The sequence below is a fragment of the Rhodnius prolixus genome, unplaced genomic scaffold (genome assembly GCF_049639745.1).
Source record: "Rhodnius prolixus isolate KJV_2025 unplaced genomic scaffold, Rpr scaffold_5, whole genome shotgun sequence".
Taxonomy (NCBI): Eukaryota; Metazoa; Arthropoda; class Insecta; order Hemiptera; family Reduviidae; genus Rhodnius; species Rhodnius prolixus.
In genome coordinates, this window is record NW_027411624.1 from 1,240,271 (window position 1) to 1,261,529 (window position 21,259).

Sequence of the window (21,259 nt, forward strand, 5' to 3'; positions counted from 1 at the left end):
TTTTCGAATTTCAAGAGAGTTTCAGCCTTATGTCCGAAGAACTGCCCTAAAATGATTTCGTTTTGTTTTTAAGAAAAATGATTAATTAAGAACAATTTCAAGATCTATGTTGTGAGTCATGAGTTCACAAACTAGAAAACTTGTTGGAGCTATTAACGCCTTAGAAGTTCACAATAGAATTCTCCAAAGATTCACTGGTCGGCGGGAGTAACTGCTAATAATCGAAATGGGTTGTTATAATAAGAAATAGTGTTGGATAAAGAAAATCATAATTCTAGATAACCTGGTTACTAAAGTGACACTACCGCTAACTGATTTTCGTAATATTTGAAATTCTAATTTAGATGCTTTGTTCTAATTTAAAACGTGAAGGTGATGAAGCTTCATTTAAACTAGAAGAATATATTCTATCCATTCCTACCCGTCGCCGAGGCTGACTGCAGAATTAATCCGTCAAGGCCGTGGTGCTATAAGGATAATTGTAGGCTTAGAAAACACACGCATCGCATGGGCCTGGCAGATGATAGCCTTAGTAGGTTCTGTCAGGAATAAGAGGAAGCGGCACTGCACGTGTTGTGTCAGTGTGAGGGGCTTGTCTGGGCTAAGGGTGTTACTTCTTGGGGCCTGTAAGCTTTACCCAAGAGTCGCTCTCCAGAATTCTAAACGGACGGGTCTGGAAAAATATTTTCCCTTCCTTGAAAAATATTTTCAAAATAAAACGGATATATTTCAATACAACTAATATACCAAATTTTTAGAAAATCGTTTGTGTTTTTCTAGACGAAAATCAAAAAATCTATAAAGATTTTCTTTTGTTGAAAGATTTTGCTAAAAAGTTTAATTGTAGGTTTTTAGGCTAGCACTAACATAAAATATTAAATCTAAACATTTTGCAAGTTGCGTTTTTTCGTTTTATGTTTTTACCAGACAAATATAATCTCCACAGACCATTTTGTAAAAAAAAAACGTGATCGGATTCAGGGTTCTTAAAAAAAAAAAGGACATTTTCTGAGAAAACGCAACATCTAAAAATTTTACATGGGCTTCTTATATCATCAGATATTTAATCTTAGTTATGTAGAAATTTTTTGAAGAGACCAAATTGCTGTCATAGAAACGAAAGCTTAGTCAATACTGAAGTTAAGGTCGTAATTTAAAGTAACGTATGGAATGTACAGAGCATTCTTAAATGAAACAAAAATTATTTTTTTTCATATTCTGTTAATGATGAACGGTTCATCTAAAGTGTTTATTTACTAAGTGACCAAATAAGGAGAAATGAAGTTATCCAAGTTTTTATTGCGATATTTCCCTCCAGGTAAATGATATATGTGATTAATTATTTTTTGAAAAATAATTTTCTTGATTATTTTAATAAAAACAAAAAACTTTTAATTATATCTTACAAGGAATCGCTCTAGAGTACGTGAGCGATGGAATATTGGAGAAGAAAATGATTGATTTATTCCATTTAACACCCAGGTAACAAAAATCTTCTGTAAAACTGTCAAACAGAAATATAACTACTTGGTTTACATGTTTAATGTGCACGCTTGCTTTCTAGTACCAAGTTGGAAGAGCTTGTCCAGGACATTATGAAACAGCAGCCGATCGTAACGGAAAGAGTAAAATCTCAACTATTGGCCTCGTTGAAGAAACTTCAGAAAAAATTAATTGAAGAAGCATCTAGAAAGTACATTTTGCATAAATCAATGCACCACGTACTACCTGTGACCAATGTTGTGTTCAGTAAAGAAGGAAATCGGTGGGTATTTGTCAATAATTCAGCCGTTTCTTGTTCAAAACTTCAATTAAAGGGCCGTTTTTCTATAATAGTAATGGAAAGTTTTTTGAGTGTTTAAACGATATTTTTTCTTTGCAGATGTCTAACCGGCAGCTTCGACAGAACTTGCAAGATGTGGGATGTAGATAGCGGTGAACTGTATTTAACGCTTGATGGACACAACAACGTAGTCTACGATGTATCCTTCAATCTACCTTATAGGTAATGATTCATATAGTTGTGCTATTTCTCTTTTCTTATCTTTTATCCCTAATAAAAAGGAAAACATCTTTCAGTGATCGAGTATTGACGGCCAGTTTTGACAAAACAGCCTGTGTCTGGAACAGTGACACTGGAGAACGTCTACTCACCATGTGGGGACATGAAGGTGAGCTGGTGGTAATTAAGTATGACAACTCCAGGCAGCATGTGGCCACAGGATCCATGGATCAGACTGCCAGAGTCTTTGATATTAACACCGGTAGGTATGGATACTATCTATTATTGTAATGTTCTTTCTTGATCAGTAAAAAAGTTTATGGAAATGCAATTTTTGAAAATGTAGGCTGAGTCAGAAAAAGGAAAAACATTACTGCTATGACGGTAATACAGTTTCTAATAGACAGATTTTATGTCCCCATAATTTTTAATTGCCGAAATTTAGTTATTATTTATTTCCATCACCCACTTACAAGACTAGTATGACCTAAAAATATCTGCAGTCACTATTCATCCAAAATTCGAATTTTTTATTACCCAACTATGGTCACACTCGCAGCGCCTCTTCTGCAGGATTATATGGCCATTTGCTAGACACAACTCCACTTAACCGTGGCGCTAGCTCTTGAAATAGCAGAATCCACATGTTTCATTTAATGTGAGAAAACCCACCTTTTTGCTTGTTAAACATTGGGTTAATGAAGTTAATATTTTTCTTATATCTCTTTCAATCCATTAGACGCTATTTTTAGACTCTTAATCTCTCGATTCAAATAAATCCAAAAACAGTTAACGTTCATCCACTGTCTGACTTGAGCTACACCTGTAATAACAGTTACCTTCTCTTACTGAGCAAAGTAAGAACAAATATTGGAATCGTGCGGATTTTCCACGTACCAGTTTTCTGGAGTATCCACTTTGAGGTACTTTAAGTCTCAAGAAACTGGTTTTTACGAATTGGTTATGTATATAATCCACTGGAAATTCATGTTTAATATTTAGCATTCAGATGATGGAAGCCACAAGTTCAAATGATCTTGGTAAACTAAATTTGTAACTTTAATTTGAGACAGTTTTCCGTAAAATTCGATTAAGGGCACTTGTGGAAGAGAAGTGGCTTCTGAATAGAGTGCACTCACTACCTTTTTCGCGAACTGCTTCGTTATTCCTATTTAAACTTTGTTTAGTGATTACAAACACAAAAGCTACAAGTTTTAATAAATCATTTATATCGAAAAATTGAACAATAGTACTTCTGTGGATAGATTTTCTTTTAAAAGTGGGAAGAATTAAATACAAACATTTGAAAGAAAATTTGTGAGTTCGAAAGAAGTATGAGAAAGACATTCACATCAGATTTTTTTTATTTAGGTCTTGAACTTTGGATGTTAGACGGGCACAAGAATGCAATAATCAGACTAGAGTACAGTAACGATGGCCGACAAATACTTACTGGCTCCTTTGATTCCAAAGTCTTCCTTTGGGATGTAAACTCAAAGAGGTTCTTGTTTTCAATTTTTCTTCTAAATTGAAATAATTTAATGTTTCAAAAGCCTTTAATATTTATTTTTTCTCTTTTTTTTCTAGAATAATTACTAAATTTATTGGCCATAAAAAACCAATAACCAATTGTAAGTTTAATTTTGATTGTTCAGTTGTGGCTACAAGCTCACTAGATGGCACGGTGAAATTGTACGATTTGAAAACCACGAAATGTAGATCTACTATCTACCATGGAGAAGATGTAAGGTTGCTACATCATTATTTATTATAATTTTTAATTTATATTAAGTATACCTGTTCGTCTGCTCCTCGATCTTAACAGATTCTTGTGTAGGCTGCGAGAGGAGGATAGATTTTGAAGAAGAAGGTTGTTTGCATCGCTTGTCCTCCTTCTTCGGCTTTCACTAAGCAATGGCAGTTATGTTTTGCTCCAAAAGTAGGTTCTCATCTACTATTTCATCAATGGCTGGCATTAGATCGAGAATCAACCTTAACGTTAATTACTAACTGGAACTTTTGTGCTATTGTTTTCAAATTTCAGTTTTGGCTCTTATACCTGTCGCATGAATATGCTTTTAGGTTTTTCAGTAATGTAATTCCAACGAGTTGGAAGAAGAAACTCTTCGGAGAACCCTCAAGTAATCTTCTGTTCTATGGTCTCAAGATGGCAAATGTTTTCGATGGAATTTCATCACCTTTTACTAATCAATGGCTGTGTCTAATTTCCTAGATAACTCCTTTCCTTTCCCTGTCTACCAAGAATTGTGGAAAGCAAAGTGATAACTCTTCATTTTTCATTAATTTATTCACTTATTTTCTTGTGATGAATGAAGTGCTCTAGTTTCTGCGCAATCCATATTTCTCCTCGGTATGCTTTCTATTAATATTTTCATACCTTTCTCTATAATTTTTTTATTAAATCTTAACTGATACTTAAAAAAAAGATATATCTCTCTCTCTTTCTATGTGAAATTCCTTTTTATTTTTTCTTATTCCAATTCAGTGAAATGTGGGTTGCTTTAAAAAATATCTCAAAAATGATGTGGAAATCGTTATGATCTTTAGTTAAGAGATTTCTTCGTTATCCGAGATCTTCTTTTTTACGCTGAATTTCCTTTTCAGAATCGGCTCCCGTTCAAGTTAAGAATCTGAGTCTTTAGCAGTTTTTTTTTATGGGAGCCCAACAACTTCAAAAAAGCAAAAATTTAGTTAATATATTTCTTTAATAATTTTGTTTTTTTTTTTTCAAGGTTTTAGACATGTCATTCGATAGTACCGGCAAAAAGCTGGTTACTTGTGGTACAGATGGCATTTGTAAAGTATGGAATGTTGAGTGTAACATCTCTCCTACGGCCACTTTACTAGGTCATGAAGCTGAAATTTCTCAAGTAGGTTTAAAATTTATTGCTTCATTATACTTTAATATTCTTCATTTACAAACTTAATCTATAAAAAAAGAAGCATATTTTATATTTTGCTTTCCGTTGGAAACATCTATTTTGAAATCCCTTGAATTTTATAGTTTACTACAAATTGATCTTTGTGTGGGTCTGATTATTTCTCAGAAAATCGTAGAAGTTCCAATTTGAAATTCGATTTTAGTTGCTACCGATCAATTATAATGAGCTTTTGTAAAATTTCAAAAATAATTTATTAAACTGTTAGTTTATTTTGTGAAATTCTTATAAAGAGCTTAAATTTAACATGAAATTCTTACAGGCATGCTTCAGTCCTGGTGGAGTTATGGTATTGACTGGTTCTAATGATGGTACCGCTCGTCTTTGGAACTCAGTGACTGGAGACTGCTGTCAGGTCTGTTTTTTCAGTTTTACTATAACCTCATTTTCAGTTTTTTGTTCTTCAGTTTGTTTTGAAATTGAGAGGTAGCAAATGAATATAAAGAAATACAATATGGCTATCGATGTACGTATGATACGTTTTTTTTATTCTTTCACCTAGAGTAACTTTTAGCTTTTTCCAAGAGTTCACAAAGTCAATTGGAAATTATATCAGCGGACGAATCGAACTTTTCAAAAATCAGTGAATGAAATATATTAAACCATTCTGTTTTCTTTGACAGGTTCTTACAGGCCATACTGATGAAATATTTTCCTGCGGCTTCACATATGATGGAAATACCATCATTACTGCTTCAAAAGACAACACCTGTCAACTCTGGAAAGCCCGAAGCGGACAAAAAGAACAAGAAGAGGGTGTAAATAATAAAACAAACGTTACAACTTCTTTAGATTTTGAATGTACAGGAACAATGTCCGTTTGATGTGATTCTGTGGAAAAATGAAATAAAAAATGTTCCCTCCACCCCCTCAATGTATTTAGCTTGAGTTATCCTGATAAAATGAACCTTTATTTAGAGAACTCTAAGCTAAACAGTAATGTTACTCAAGAGGAAAATCTGAACGGCGTATTTATTCCCAAAACTCTCCTATAGTAATTGAAATAGAATTGATAAGTTCTGTATGTTATTTAAATAAAATATGAAGTAATATCAAATAAAATGAATACAAAAATTCAAGGTAAAGAAATTATTGAGACAGTCTCAGATTTCTGGCATCGCGTAAATTCTAAGGGAATTTACGTTTTTGAGCAGAAACGTGATATTTACTAAAGAAAATGGTTTGCACGCATATCTAAATACATAACTCCTACACCTCCTCCGTCACTAAGAACTGCCCCAAAAATGAATGCTAGAAAAAAATGATTCAAATAAAAAAGTAATTAATCACATGATGTATAAGAAAAACAAAGAAAATCTTTTTGAGTTTGTATTAACAGTTTATTTAGAGAGATTTTAGTCTTTTATTTCCATTGCGTCTGACACTTTGTCATTACTCTGACTGAGGTGAAGATTCTCTTCTCCAATTTAGGAAAATGAATCCGATGGTCAGAATTGAAGTAAATAGCCGCGTTAAGCAGGAAAAGTCATTAATATTAATCCGTTATTGGATTCACTCATATTGATAATTTTTAAATAAATAAATAATTAAAAATATTTTATAATATAGGTGTTTATTTTTAAAATTATATTTCTTTTTCTCTCTTGTTTTTACATTCATACATTTAGAATTTTCTAGAAATGACTAACAAATAAAATAAACAAAACTACTTGTATTTAACACTTTTTGAGAAACTTTATTATTTTATAAAAGTTTATTTATTTATTTTAGTACTATAACATACTGACTGAACCTGACTGCCCTTTTGTTAATATCTTTTCTTTCTACAAAAACTATACAAGAGATGTTTTTTGTCCGAATGAATTTAAAACAGAATTATAACAAAAAAAAACAATTGGTAACTCGGACATTTTGTATGGTCATTATCTTTATTTATACAATTTTGTTTGTTTGTACATAAATATGTTAAAATACAGGAAACAAAAATAAAGTAAGTACAAATATATTTAAGATTTTTTTTTTTTAACAAGATAATGTTGGACATATATACAAATAATTTTTGTCTCTACAAAATGTTTTGAAAAGTAAACTTATCGCCAAGTTGAATGTTTCAATTTGATGAAAGAATGTTCTGAAGTAATTCGCCTCAAAACTTTGTATTCTAAAAATAACATAAAATAAAAAAATTGATGGCTAAACTATTAACGAGTATACTAACAGAATTTACAGTTTGCTATAGTAATAGCTTAGGCTGGAAATTTCACAAGAATGGAAACTAATTAAGGGCTAACCAGATATGGGTACTCAATCTAGAGCGTTCTCAATGTTATATTAGCTTAAACACACCATTACCTGGTGAAATCCAAAAGAAGGCCATCAATTAAAGATCTTGCTGGAAATTTTCTTTAAAAAACAAAAACTTGTTTCTTGCTGCGCTCCTGATGGACTCGGTAGTTCTCACTATTTATTCTAGGCAGTTACGTTATTCTTGTAGTATGACGAACGCCTTGAAGGAAATTTAGGCTAGTAGCAGTTTGAAAATGAAGTTGGATATAAAAATGTATAGTCACACTTTAGCAGATTCCTCACAAGAGTGTGCCACGATTAGACTGACAAGGAGCCAAAATGATCTTTTTTAAAAATTGAGAGGTGAATTGTCCCTAAATACTTAGTCCATTCAGTATTTATTTACTCAGAATTATTCATATTATCTCTCAGAATTTTTCCTCCTAAAATAAGTGGAAACAAGAGATTTTTTTTTAACATTAAAATAAATTGAATACATGAAAAAAAAGTAAAAGTTTTCAAATTTTGTTTCTAAGATTTCCATTTCTTTTCATAAATACATAAAACAAATTGTTTCTGTTCAACTGGAAAAGTCTTGCTTTTAATAATTACTTTCAAATTATCTTATTAATTCTTTACATTTTTATAATTTTACTGGTTGGCACATTTTGAGGAGAGGGATTGATAACAAAAAATAATTACAATACAAAATCAAGTTTTCCCCAACTTATTCCCTCTTTTTTGAATGTTTTTTTTTTTTTTTTCAATTAAATCTGGAATGGGAATGTTATGGTCTGACGGCCACTCTGAACAATCCAAAGAAGCTTTTCGTCTTTTCAAATACTGTATAACGGTCGCCTTCAATTTCTCTCAGAGTGATGTTATCATATTCTTGCAATTTGACCAGTCCTCCTGGAATATTAAAAAAAAGGAAGAGCATATATTAAAGATGGTAATGTGCAAGGAAACAAGGATTAGGCGCCCAAGACCACTAATTACCATAGGATGTGTTGAACCAATTCTTGGAAGTTTTTTTCAACAATAAAGAGGTGACGAAGAAGATAAAGGCAACTTTCCTGCCTCTCTTCACCTAAAGAACTGAATGAATGCAAGAAACCACCTCAAATACTTGAAGGTAAAGCATTCAGAGGTACCATTTCTTTGGAAAGTGTAGGCAGGTATTGTAACATTTTTAACTGTGAGTTTAGCAATAAGCCTAGCGAGAACCTCTGGAATCATACACATAACGCTAGATCTAAGTTTTAAACAGAGAAGGGTGTAACATGCCACCCGAAGAACAAAGAGAGGAGCAAGAATGTCATCAGGGTGAAGCGAATCAGTCGCTTGAGGCGTGAAGGATGTGGATACAGACCTACCATGCTATGTTAATTTGGTAGATTGAATTCTAATCAGACAATTTCAATTAAAAGTATACCTTAGAATAGAGCAGAAAAGCGGGACGGGACCTACGCCCCACGGCACCGCAGCCACAAGGGACTTATTGTGCATTCCCCTTTTTGGATCTAATAGACGAAACTACCCCTACTAAAAAGCTTGAGGACTTTTCCTACTAGTTCTTTCTGCGCTAATGTCTCCTTTGGTCTCAAAGATCCAAAGGTTTCATAGCGCAATCACTCGATTGCAACGCAATCGAACAACAGGTGAGAGGCAGTATCCTCCTCTCACTGAAAAGTAGCCCTTAATAACTTTGAAAACGTCAACAATATGGGTTACTGCAAAAATTGTAGTAGAACATAAACGTAGCAAGCTTCCAAAATAAAAAAAATTACATTGTAGTGGTAAACGAGAGAAACGGATGAACACGTTAAATACCTGTAAAACAGGAGTTCCACTTCATGTGATTTGATCCATGGCAGTTGCGAGTCGTGGTTGTACACTGGAATAGAGGCCTGTGGTTCACGAACACTCGAAATCCTGATCTATCGTGTGAATTTGCATAGAAAATCTACAAATAGGAAATTTAGTCAAGTATTAAAACTTAAGGAGGTTAGTTTTATTGTTAAAAACTTAACAAACTAGTTTAAAATGTTTTACCTGAGCGTAGAGGTAATAAATCCCAGGTTGCTTTACGATTATATTCTCTTCCTCTAGAACGATCTGACCATCTCGACCATGGGGTACCCAAGCAGCTGGGGTCCAATTCCTGAATACACCTTCAGGGTGATACATCCTGTGATTGGCTGGAATAAAAGCAAATCATTTATTAACCTTCCGCTTTCCGGGTGGTGGTAAGTGGCACAATGGCCAAAGAAATGACAGAACTTAAATTGCATTTTAAAGGAATAGCGGTGCCAGGATTCTCTTGAAGTTCGGTAAGGATCCAGGACTTGTAAGAACTTTGCGGTGGTCTACAGTTGAAAGCCATTCAGTCGTCGGAACAAAAATTTGAACTTCCTCCTTTACTTCGGAAAGGAGAAAGTATTAAGATCTATCAGTGCTAATGGTTGGAAAGAAACGTTTCAAGATGCTCTGGAAAGTGAAGCAATTGGGCTTTCTCCTTAAGGATACTTCCAATTCGCTCGAACAGCTGTAAATCTTAGTTAGCTGAAGGACGCAATGGAATTGCAGCCTAGGCTCAGCTTGAGTTGCAGTTGCTTTTCTTTGAGCTATACAAGTCCTTACTCTGGAAGTATTCAGAGTTTAAAGGAGATTGAGGGAATCCCCTGACACCAAAGATTTTGAGTAGAATGTTCGCCTCGGGCTCAGCGCTTCACAAAACTGAAGTTTTCAATGAAAACTCAATATTGGAACTTTGATACAATCCCAATATTTTATTGAATAAATTCAAAGAAACAGAAATCTGCTAAATACCCTCATAGTGCGGCAGTCCAATGCTCGCAGCACCGCCACTGTCAGCTCCGAAATGTGCCAACACCGGCACATGTTCGCATTCGTCAGTTTTCCTGTGATGGTGTCCATGTCCGTTACTTCCATGGTGCACTTCTTCCTCTTTGGGTTCAAGTTTCTGAAATTGAAAATCCATTATTCCAGTAACAAAATTGGCATTTATTTTGAGCATATCCTTGTAATCCAAGAATCTCTTTGAGAATCCAATTCGTAGTTCCGGAATCCTTCAAATGCTCTAGCACTAATTGTAGTGTATTGGACTGTTCAATATTCATATTCGGTCTATAATTTGAGGCTCTTCAAACTTGCACAGCATGTTCACTGATTATTGAAGAGGCGAGCATTTCTGAGCAGTTTTGGGCACCCACAAAGGAGCAGTTCGGTGTTCGGTCTGACGAATGCATTGAACGCATCGGAGTGCTTTATAATACGCAACTACAGACCTCACTAATTTAAATTTTATTGTTTTTATTGACAAGTAACAGGATGATGTATTACTTACTACGTAGGTAGGAGGTGTCTGTTGATCTTGTTCATTGCCAGAGATGACTATTTTCGCCAAAACTTTATGATTTTCTGCGGCCCTGTCAAATAAAAAAGAAATTAGTTCATGCTTTAAAAAACTTTGGTGTGAACCAACCACCATTTCAGAGTTTATACAAAATTGAAAGAAAATCATTGCACCAGTTTTCTCTGGCGAGAAACAATCCAAATATAAAGTTCCAGTACCCGCGTTTTTTCGCTTTTCTTTCGTTCACACACGTGGATCATTTTCTAAAACCCCCTTTTTAGAACGCAGGGAATTTCAAAATAGAAGTTATCTGTGAAAGCCCAGAATCGAAAATTTGATGAAGCTATTGAAACCGCCTGGTTGTACGAAATAGTCCTTAGTTTGCTTAATTGCTGAACAAAAGAGAGCAAACGTGACATCTTTACGAAATTGTGTTTTCACATTAAACGCGAATATTTAAGATAAAGCGCATCCAGTTAAACTTGAAACTTTAGTAACAATCCTACGAGTGTTGAAGACCAAAGACTGTGATACTAACTGAAACGGAACTTTAAAAGATAAAAGAAAATATTTGAAGTAAAAGTTGAAGATTTATATTTTCTTAATGAGTACACGAAGACTAATGAATATCAGATCTCCATTTCCGACCGGCTTCCTTCTTGGTACTCTTGTAACACTATAATATTCAAGTTTAAGTCTTTTCCTAGTGTATGTTTATTCACAATTCATAACAATTAACTATAATTAAAAGTAATACTGTTAGCCCATTTTTTACAAAAATTATAAATGCTCATCTAGTAATTATAATCATTAAGTCTAAAGTTATTTATATAATTATTACTATACCCAGTTCTAATTACTTCCGAATTACAAAATAGCTGTGATGAATGATCTTAGACGTGTCACTAAACATACATAGAAGGATTTATGGGAGTAGTATCAAGTCCCACCGCAGATGCGACACTAGTCACAACGCTGGTACTGCTAGATGATAACAGAGTGAGCTAGCCATTCTATCAATCAAGGCTAGTTCAGATTTTCTAAGAAAATGTTAATAAATGAAGTTTATGATTATAAACTAAGTTTAGGGACTTTTTGGAGCAGCTGTGCCCATCATCATGAAAATCTCACCCCGTACCATATATTTGGAAAATGCCGTACCCTAATAGAAACTGAATAAAACAATTATCTGATCGAAAGTACAACTTTACTGAACAATTTTAATCGATTTTTTTTCAAAATAGATTCAATCGATTTCCTTCAAACTTTATGTAGCACTGTAACATATTTTTGGATAAAAAAATTTCCGGACAACTGTATATTTCTTTTTTGTTTCAGTGAACATGTAGAATCTTGAAGACAACTATCTTTTGAATAAACAGTCCAAGTTAAAAGAAAAATTAAATTGAGTTAAAAGAAAATGTGTGAGTGGCTCGCATTTTACTTACACTTTAGCAATAAAACTATCTTCATAAAGACAGAATTTAAAAGCGCAAAACATGTCACCTTATCTCGAACGTAATTAAGAGGTACAATACAATTAAAATATTTTTAGCCCATTCAGCTGGAAAGTAGTAAGTAGGTTTTGTTTACAATCATGCTGACATACAAACATATCGCACTAAGTAGTTCATAGAGTTGGCACTTTTATAACAGCTTAGTTAGTTCAATCAGTTAGCATTTTTTAACAGCTTACTTAGTGCAATCACTTTACTAAAAATAACAAAAGAAAGATAAATTCTCTGACTTTCAAGATTTTCAAATCCCATTAAATAAACAGTGTTTACAAAGTGATATGTATATGTGACTGCCTCAAAACAGAGTATCCCTCAAAAACAGACAGATGTAGGAACTTAAAATTTGTTATTTGGTTTACGTGACAACACGAGTTCTGCAAAATAATTTTTTGTTTCAAAGCGATTAAATTAAGTAAAATTCCGAGTCTGAAAACTAATCACTTGACCGGAAGTGGAAATCTCACAAACTATTTCTAGAAGAAAATACTTACTGCTGGTAGATAGGATGAGTGCGCATGTGCAGGATGTTAAGTACCCGACCACCGTGTTCGTCCACGCTACGCTTCTCTCTGGAGCTGGAGTTGACCGCTGGAGCCTTTGGATCCTCGTAGTCATAATCATAGGTATCGTCGTAATACTCGTCCTCTTCGTCGTAGGTACCACCAGCAGCAGTCGGCGGCGACTTGGACAGCTTCTTCTGAAATACCAAAACCAACACACCAACTTAATAATTATGCAGGCAGTTCAAATCAGTTTGGTGTAAAATTTAGCGCTCATTTTTGAAGCTATTCCAACATGAAATAGTTAAGCATCATATTAAATTGCCCATCTGTAGTGGAAATGTTTAGTGGTATTGGTCTGTGAAGTCTGATACTTTCTTCTTAATGCTAGCACTCGAACCGAATTATATCAATAACGAACTATATTTCCGCAGCAGTATCGACTAAATTGAGTGGAAGGAACACTGTTCGGCTCCAATTTCCCTGAATACGGCGGGTTCATTAAATGCACACATTTACATCTAAAACATTTCTTTCAAACATTTGCCCAGGCAAAATGAATAGATTTTCACGTTTTCCACATCTCCTTCATGGTTCTTAAATAAACTTCTTATTTATATCACTCACACGTACACCTTTAACCTTTGTGTTTAATCACTTTTCATGTTACGGAAAGGAAGATCTGTGGGCGAGCAAGTTCCCTCTAAATCTAACGTGCCATTCCAATGCTGCGTACGGTTTTATAAATGGCATGATATTGAAAAATAAAGATGATTAAAGAGAATTTCAAATACTAACCTTGAGCAGTAAGAGAAAGTCGTGTGAGTCTTCAGAACAGATTTTTCTCAAGAGCAAAGACCACAAAAACAAGTTCACCAAGTTGTTAAATATAAACCTTAAATAACCTATAATTTAGGAAACACGTTACCATCTGATATTAGTCAGTATTTATGATGCCGGTAATCGATAGTTGTTAAATTGAGATACTTTGTAGAACTGGTTTGTATTTTCAAACCTAACCTATAATTTAATATGCGTTTATACGTATTAAGAAAATTTTTTAATCAGCTTAAATGTGTGTGCTAATTTTTATTATTTGTGCTTCCTGTTCTTCTTGAGAAATTGAATCATCTGATGTGGACACTCAAAGAACTTTCTTACGGCCACTCTCAAGGTTACAACTTGACACTTTCTGCAAACTTGGAATTCATTGGGCCATTTGTAAAACCATTGCTGTACCGGAATGACAGAAAAAGGCAATAAAGTTAACAGTATTGTATTACATAATTCCGTATGAAGGAATCTGACTAAAGTTACAATCGGGTCTTAACGAAAGATTATGTTCGAGCCTCCACAATTCTCTTCCATTTTCTGAAAATAACTTTTCCGAACTCAGGGGGCCTCAGAACTGATCTTTTCAGTAAAGACTCGGAAAAATCCTTGCCGGAAATCGAAAACATTTACTTTATTGTAAAAGAAATCATGTTCACAATCTTGTTGACAGCAGAGATTTTTAATTTTTTTTATCATAATTTTAGATTAAACAGTATACTAAGAATTTTTTTGTGGAAGTTCCCATCTTGAAAAATATAGTAGTTGTTTTTGAAAACTAGTTTGATTCTCATCATATTTGTTTCTCTGGACGAGATCAAGAGTTGTTGATTGTCTTCCGTTAAAATTATGAGTGATTAAAGCAATTATGGAACATGGTGAGTAATTATAATCTAAAACGTCATTAAACATATTTAAAAAAAGTAATACAATAAATAGAACACTAAATTGTTGCACCATATTTTCCTAGAATTCCCCTTCAATACAACTGGGGCTTCCCTAGTTTCCGGGAAATTGTCAAGGAATTTTTCGAATTGAAAATGGCCTGCATGAACACTGGCCAAACCAACTCTTATTTAACAAATCATAGTGCATTTTATGTCACAGCTTCCTGCTCACGCTTAGCCGAGACAAAACGAGAGAATTGCAGGTGGCGGTGAAGACTGAATCTCTATTTTCTCGACAAATAGCTCAATTTTATTTATACTTGGAGTATAAAGTTATACTCGCATTATACTACAAAATGCCCAACTTCCTCTGTTATAAAAAAAAAAACCCTCGTAATACAACAGGACTAAATTATTATTCATTAAATCTAATTTTTGTGACAATTTCTATCTTCTTTGACGTCATTCAGAATTGAAATAGTTAAAATCAAACTATTAAAGGTTAGTTAAGCTGGAGCCCGAAGCGTGTACAAAAACACGGTATTTCCCATTTAGTTCTCTTAAACTACACATTTTATAATTATAGCTAATTTCTATTGTATTTCTAACAAGTGGTGGCGAATTAATGGCGGAAGTGGAAACAATCGCAGTATGCGTCAGTAATGTTTGCAAGCCTTCTGCACTTGAAAACCCGGAAATATCCCCGACCTAGACCTACACTGCCTCTATTGGCGGAGCAGTGAACTAAATTTTTACGAGGCTTACTTTTTTTATATTTTGTATTTTTTAATTCTAATGGTAACTTAATTAAAAAACTAGATTTTTATAAAACATCCGATCGACGTTTTCCTCTGTATTGGTCTATTCTCAACTTGCGACCAGCAAATTCTCCTCAATACAAGGGTCCTTCCTTCATTCTCTGCAAAGTTTTAAGCCTCTCTCCTTACATGGGAGCGGGCTACGCCTCTGAACGCGTATTGCCCCATCTATCGCGTCAGCAAGTCTAAAGAAAGAAGTTCAAAGCAAAAAAAAAGTAGAAGATATTTCGCTGTGATGTGGATGAAGCCCTGATGGAGACAAGGAAACAAAGCGAACCACTCTGCCCGGTCTTCAAGCGATGGCTGCCGTGAGGATGGTGCGCCAGAAGAAAGAACACCGACAATTTGTCACTCAGTCAGCATTATGTTAGTGTCCACTGTGCGCAGGACTTGTTTGTCAACTTGGATCTGCTTTTGTTTTTTTTTTGTTTTTTCCAACTGAAATTATAAAAAAGAGTTGAGACCGGAAATTTAGCGTATAAATAGTTTCTGCATTGTTTCGTTTTTGTTTCACGAAACAAATGATACAGAATCCTCACCGTACAATGGATGAATGGAGTTTTTTTTTCTTTTTAAGCGTTTAGTCTAAGAACAGAAATATCCAGTTTTGAATGTTACAATGGAGGCACGTTTCATTAGAACCACTTTGAAAAATTGCGGCCATTCAGTTTTATTTATCTTTTTGCGTTTAGTGACTGAGCTGGTTTCTACCAATCACAGAGCGGAAGAATCATTCTCATGGTAACGGTAGTAATCTTGTTTTCCCGGAAGGGAATGCTTCTTTGGCACGATAAATTCGAACTGCGAACATTCTAATGGTCTTAGACTAAGTCCTTTGCAACCAGCATCCAAGTTTCTAGAAAATCGTCCGTAAATTTAGTAAAATCTAGAATTGTATTGAGAAATGGATCCTTATGATTAATGTGATTAAATAGTATGACACAATCAAGTCTTGGCGTCCCTGGAAGCCTTTGCATAAGAGATAGTGCCTGTTGGATAGTGTTGGTTTGGCCAACTTACAAGGTCCATCCTGCTAGGCAAAGCATCGTGCACACTGTTACCTGATTCTGCCGATAACTGTCCGCGTATAGTTAGCACCAGTACACGTAAGGTTTTTTCCTTCTAGTCTTTCGTTAAATGGTGTCTTAACGAAGCTTTTCCAAGCGATTGCAGCATCTAACTGAACAAAGATTTCCTTACATTGCTGATAAGCTCATTAAAATAGTACCTCCAGTGGGATTTACGAAGGATTTGGAAGCTCAGGATATGTAAGGAAAGTAGAACCTTACAGAGGACAGATGCCACTGAAAGACAATTCTAGAAACCATTCAGCACTATATCTCAATTAGGCTACAAATATTTACCACTTATTTTTCTATATTTACGCAATCAAGATTCTGTAAAGACTCCCAAAATAAAAACATGAATGGTTAGAAAGGAATAACGACAAAATATGCCACACGCAGCAGCACGGCTCCATTATTTCAACCTTGTAGGCGTAGAATGGAAATAATGGTAGCGCTCCTCCTGATATCTCAAATACGAATGTTCAATTCCAAAGATTATTCACGGAAATAACATTAATAATGGAGAAACAACTGCCCAAACAAGTATTCAGCCATGTAGGTTGAATAAATAACGATCGCACGTGTACAAATTACTGAATGAAATTTATTATTATCATAATAAATGAACATATTTTCAGCAGAAGTGGGGTTTTTTACGTAATGTATCAAATTAGAGAACACCCACATGCAGACTTGATCTGCGCGAGTTGGCCAGCCTGGGTAAATATTTAGGGGCGTGCTTATTAACGTCCTGCTTATTTGTACTGGGAGATATTTCTACAACCCACTAACCAATTCTTTATTTATAGAGATGTATCGATACCGAAAAGCGATTACTGATACCACTACTGATTGCCACTAATTTCGAAGGTTGTTGGTAACATTGAAATATATAGGTTAGAATATTGAAGAACTCGTCTACTCGTCAGGATTAAAAAAAGCTTCGTCAAAGTTAGAGGGGCAATATCAGGCTCACAAATATGAGCACCCACTATTTCACCTATAGAAATTGAAAGTTCAACTTTGTTTAATTTCACTTAGCCATCATAATATGTGTCAAGTCATCGGACGTAATAAGTATTACCCTCTAAGGGTATTGGGTTGTATTCCAGAGATATGCATCAGGTATACCTGACCCAGACAATCTACAATCTAAAACTTAGTTTGGACCGTCTGGCACCTTGGTACCTTTATACAACATTCGGCTAGAATTAGGTCTTACCGTCATCTCACTCAGTGGTACTGAGGTTGTCTTATAATTTTTTAAAGGGCTTATGGTAAATCCAGAATTTGTGTTCAAGTATTTGATTGGACACTTTCTGTACCAGGCGGTGAATCATTACAACCTCACCATCCGGAAGCGCTAAACGTAAACTGATGATTTCCTTTAGACTTATTGCAGAGAAGTCTTACTTGACCTTGAGCTTATCACTTTGGTTCTTCGGGGAATATTGACGTTCGTAAGGTTTTGGGCGGAGTTGTGATGCCACGCCTTTTTTTAACGCCATCATTGAACGCATAATAAAATTGAAGTTAATTAAATTTCCTTTTTTGAAAAACAATTCTAAGTTCCAAGAAGGCTGTGAAGGAAGTCTGTGGAGGAGTTCACGCCGGATTTCATTAATTAATTTAAAGGAGCGTTGCAACCGTCTGAATACGCACCTTAAAACCTGACAATGTACAACGAGGTGAATAACCTCGGCGTAAACCGTTCACACTAATTACAGTTCTCTATGCATATGGAACATTTAAATGTTACCAGAAATAGACGGACATTTAGTGAGTAGTCAGCCTCTACCGCGATGGTAATAATAGAACACCTGAGAGTGGACTGAGCTGATAGGGCTGCGGATAGCAGATAGACTACAAGTGACTGCGAACAGTTCGCGTGCTCCGCAGAATCGAATGGGCTATCTATTGTCACATAGTTAAATGAAAAGCCAGAATCATACTCTAGAATACAGGCTATCTTGGTTAGCAGGGCGCAGATTTAATTATTACTTGTTCTCACTGGATCAGGAAAGCAGTAGATCGTGCTAAATTTTTGAAATTTTGATTTTGGGCCAGAAATAAACTTTTTGAGGTCATACCTCAAAACGTACAAAACTAACGGCTCCCCCAGATGAATTATCTAGAAAATTTAGAAGATATACAAAAAAAAAAATTACAGAAAAGTAAAAAAAAATAATCTATTGACTAGATAGATAGATAGATAATGTCTTTATTAATAACTGAAATTTGGGAACATAAGTACTATATATACAAACAAATATATTAACAAAGACCTACGCTTGGTCACTGACCGTCAGCGGAGTTTGTGGGGAAAATAAACAAATCAAATTGACAAATCTATTGACTATTTCTTCCAGTAGTTTTAGAGTTTTATACAAGTCGGAATTAAATAAAGACCTTTAAAATATAAAATACGCAGAGTGGTACATTATACCAGAGATGGTACTTTAGAGGAATGAATCAAGTTTTTCTGAGAGTCCTATTGTCCTGCAAAAATTTATTTAAAAAAAAAACAGTTTTAGACATCGCTTGTGCAAAGAATAGGAAATGTCTAAAACAGTTCAAAAAAGAAGTCAATAATCCACTTCCGGTTGTGGAATTCCCTTCAAATTCAAAATTCTAACAATATATTTATCCTAAATTTAAAATATGTAGGAATTTGTGAGGAAATTTCAAAAAATTTAAAAATACGCTCTGCAAAGTGAGACTTCTGGCAGTTAGGTCTTATTGATGGGGTACAAGTTTAAGATTTCAGTTTCTTGCAGTTTTCTTAAAAGATATTTTTTTTGTATAGACAGACAGACAAATCTGAATCAAATTCTGGCTAAAAAAAAAAAACATTTTTTTTGAATTCTAGATATCTAGATTTTTAAAACAGTAAAATTCTTTTAAAAAATATTTCGAATTTGATGACGTATCAGATAATGGAGTGCTCAGCGTTTGTGTGTCAGCGAACATTTGGATCTTTTGAACACACACAACATTCCGCTTGGTTTACATCAATAGAATATTTATGGCAGCTCCGCCATCTTTGACAACACCAAAACTCGACGGAATTCTTTTCGATCTTCATAAAAAAAAAAGAGAAAAGAATTCTTTATTTAAGCTAGTGGCGCGGAGACCGTTAAGTAGAGATTAGATAATATCTTTGTGGTTGAAACCGTTTAATCTGACGTTATTCCCTGAAATGTAAACAACCATGTTACTTTGTAAACAATACAGTGATGTAAATATTTTGAATATCCCACAGCTGACTCAAGTTAATCAATCAGTCCTGGGTGGCATGTTTATTAGTGTAACAATGAACACCAACTATTCACCAAGAATTATCAAAGCTTATAAAGCTTTGTAGACTTGGTGCAGGGTAAAATTCAATGTTTACAGGAAATGATTAACAAGAAGAATAGTAACATTCCAATCAGCTTTTCTAGTCAACTTATTAATAAATCGACTAAAACTTTATTGGTAAATTAGGCTTACTTCTAAAACGCCATTTCAGTCAATTGCACTGCTGATTATCTGAATAGTAACATGGATATTCTTTAATAAGTGTAAAAAACAGAAACATAATCTTTAAAAAAAATCGATCTATCGAAGGATCAGTTTACAGAATCGATGTTTCTTCAATAAGGATAAGTAGGACAAAGACATGTGAGTGTTTACTACATATTATTGATTAAAGTAACAATTTTTGAGGCACTTTGAAGTAAACCGCCTTCCCAAATGCTCGCTTATGTCACTCTTAGTAAGAAATAAAGTTATAAATCTATTTCTAGAAATACCAGTGAATACTACAACTTATTACAGCCAGTAGTCATTTATTTTGAAACATGGTCATGAATAAATTAAATAAGAAACAAAAACTAATTCTTTGTAATTTATATCGAGTTGAAAGAAACAAACAAACAGTTCGGCTAGTTAGTTTGAAAAGGGAATGAAAGACAAGTATGGGAAGGTTCTCCTTAAAACTAGGTTATAGTAATAAATCGAGAAGAAGGTTAGTGAGAGAGAGTGGGTAAGTTAAAATGACCAAGGAGGGTGGGGTACATGTTGATGAATGTCTCCTTTCTCTAGAAGTGAATAATGTTGTTGAAGATAACTTTGTTAAAATGGAAGAAAATATGTTAATTTCATGAAGTGATACACTGGCCACAGCGGAGACTCTTAGTGATAGCATCGTTCAGACGGCACCCCAAATATCGGCCACTGCCCTTCCAGCTCATATTTCCGGCGGTATGATAGAAAAGCGATCTTTACCGCCCGTTTAAGGGCTACCAAACGTATTGTTATTAAGTTGTTTAAATTATTAAATTCCAGCAATTTTGTGTTTTAACATTTTTTTTTACAGAATCATCTCCAGACGATATTGTCGAATTTTAATGTAATCAATTATTGCAATCTGGATTTTCTAGTCTACATATACCGCTGGATCTTTAAACAGTTTCAGCTGTTTGCACACTGGATAAAATGTAACAGTAACTTGACAAAAAAATAATACGATTCTCAGTTCCACCATCTATCAAGTAGTAAACAAAGCATTGCTCGAATAATGTCTCCCTTTACCAATTAGATTTCAGGGTTTTGTTTATAGTTGTTCATAACAAATTATTCCCGTTGCAGTAGGGGGGGCAATAGATCATTTTGAAGACATTTCCGATTTGTCAATGGCACAATTAGGTGCAAAGAGTAACATATTTCTCACTTGTTTTGCCAAGCTGTCAGGCCTAACCGACACAAAGATTATGGAAAATACGATTGGGTCGGCATTGTTGTAGAATATCGTTGACTTAATTCGTGATCATCGCCCATGTTTTTCTCAATTTCTGACTTTCATTCATCATTAGGGGTTGATTTATTAGTTTGGTGTAGAGAATTTAATTTCCCTCTGGTGTTTCAAGCTACAGGAATTTTTGTCCGTTTTTTTTGTTTTTAACGAAAAAGTAGAGAATTGCAATCATTTAAAGTAAGTGCCAACTGTACTTAAGTAATAATGTCTGCAATAGTTGATAGAAATATGCCGACGTCAACTTGATTTATTT

The 21,259-nt window shown here is 34.4% G+C and overlaps 2 protein-coding genes across 3 annotated transcripts in view; one reads left to right on the forward strand and one right to left on the reverse strand.

Moving 5' to 3' along the window:
- Positions 1-1,098: 1,098 nt before the first annotated feature.
- LOC141458801 (uncharacterized) lies at positions 1,099-8,014 on the forward strand. Its single transcript, XM_074137269.1, has 10 exons — positions 1,099-1,318; positions 1,410-1,482; positions 1,565-1,765; positions 1,883-2,005; positions 2,080-2,264; positions 3,374-3,503; positions 3,590-3,746; positions 4,756-4,893; positions 5,225-5,317; positions 5,586-8,014. The coding sequence occupies exons 1-10, from the start codon at positions 1,279-1,281 to the stop codon at positions 5,784-5,786; spliced, it is 1,341 nt and encodes a 446-aa protein (XP_073993370.1). The 5' UTR covers positions 1,099-1,278; the 3' UTR covers positions 5,787-8,014.
- The window catches only part of egr (TNF superfamily member 12 eiger), an 81,817-nt gene continuing 67,074 nt past the window's right edge, over positions 6,517-21,259 (reverse strand). For both annotated transcript variants that reach the window (XM_074137274.1, XM_074137275.1), the window contains exons 2-7: positions 12,597-12,802; positions 10,580-10,661; positions 10,042-10,195; positions 9,265-9,410; positions 9,043-9,175; positions 6,517-8,121 (exon numbers count right to left, since the gene is read on the reverse strand). In XM_074137274.1, the coding sequence (XP_073993375.1) occupies positions 7,997-8,121; positions 9,043-9,175; positions 9,265-9,410; positions 10,042-10,195; positions 10,580-10,661; positions 12,597-12,802 (846 nt within the window). In that variant the 3' untranslated portion in view covers positions 6,517-7,996. The remainder of the gene's footprint in view (positions 8,122-9,042; positions 9,176-9,264; positions 9,411-10,041; positions 10,196-10,579; positions 10,662-12,596; positions 12,803-21,259) is intronic.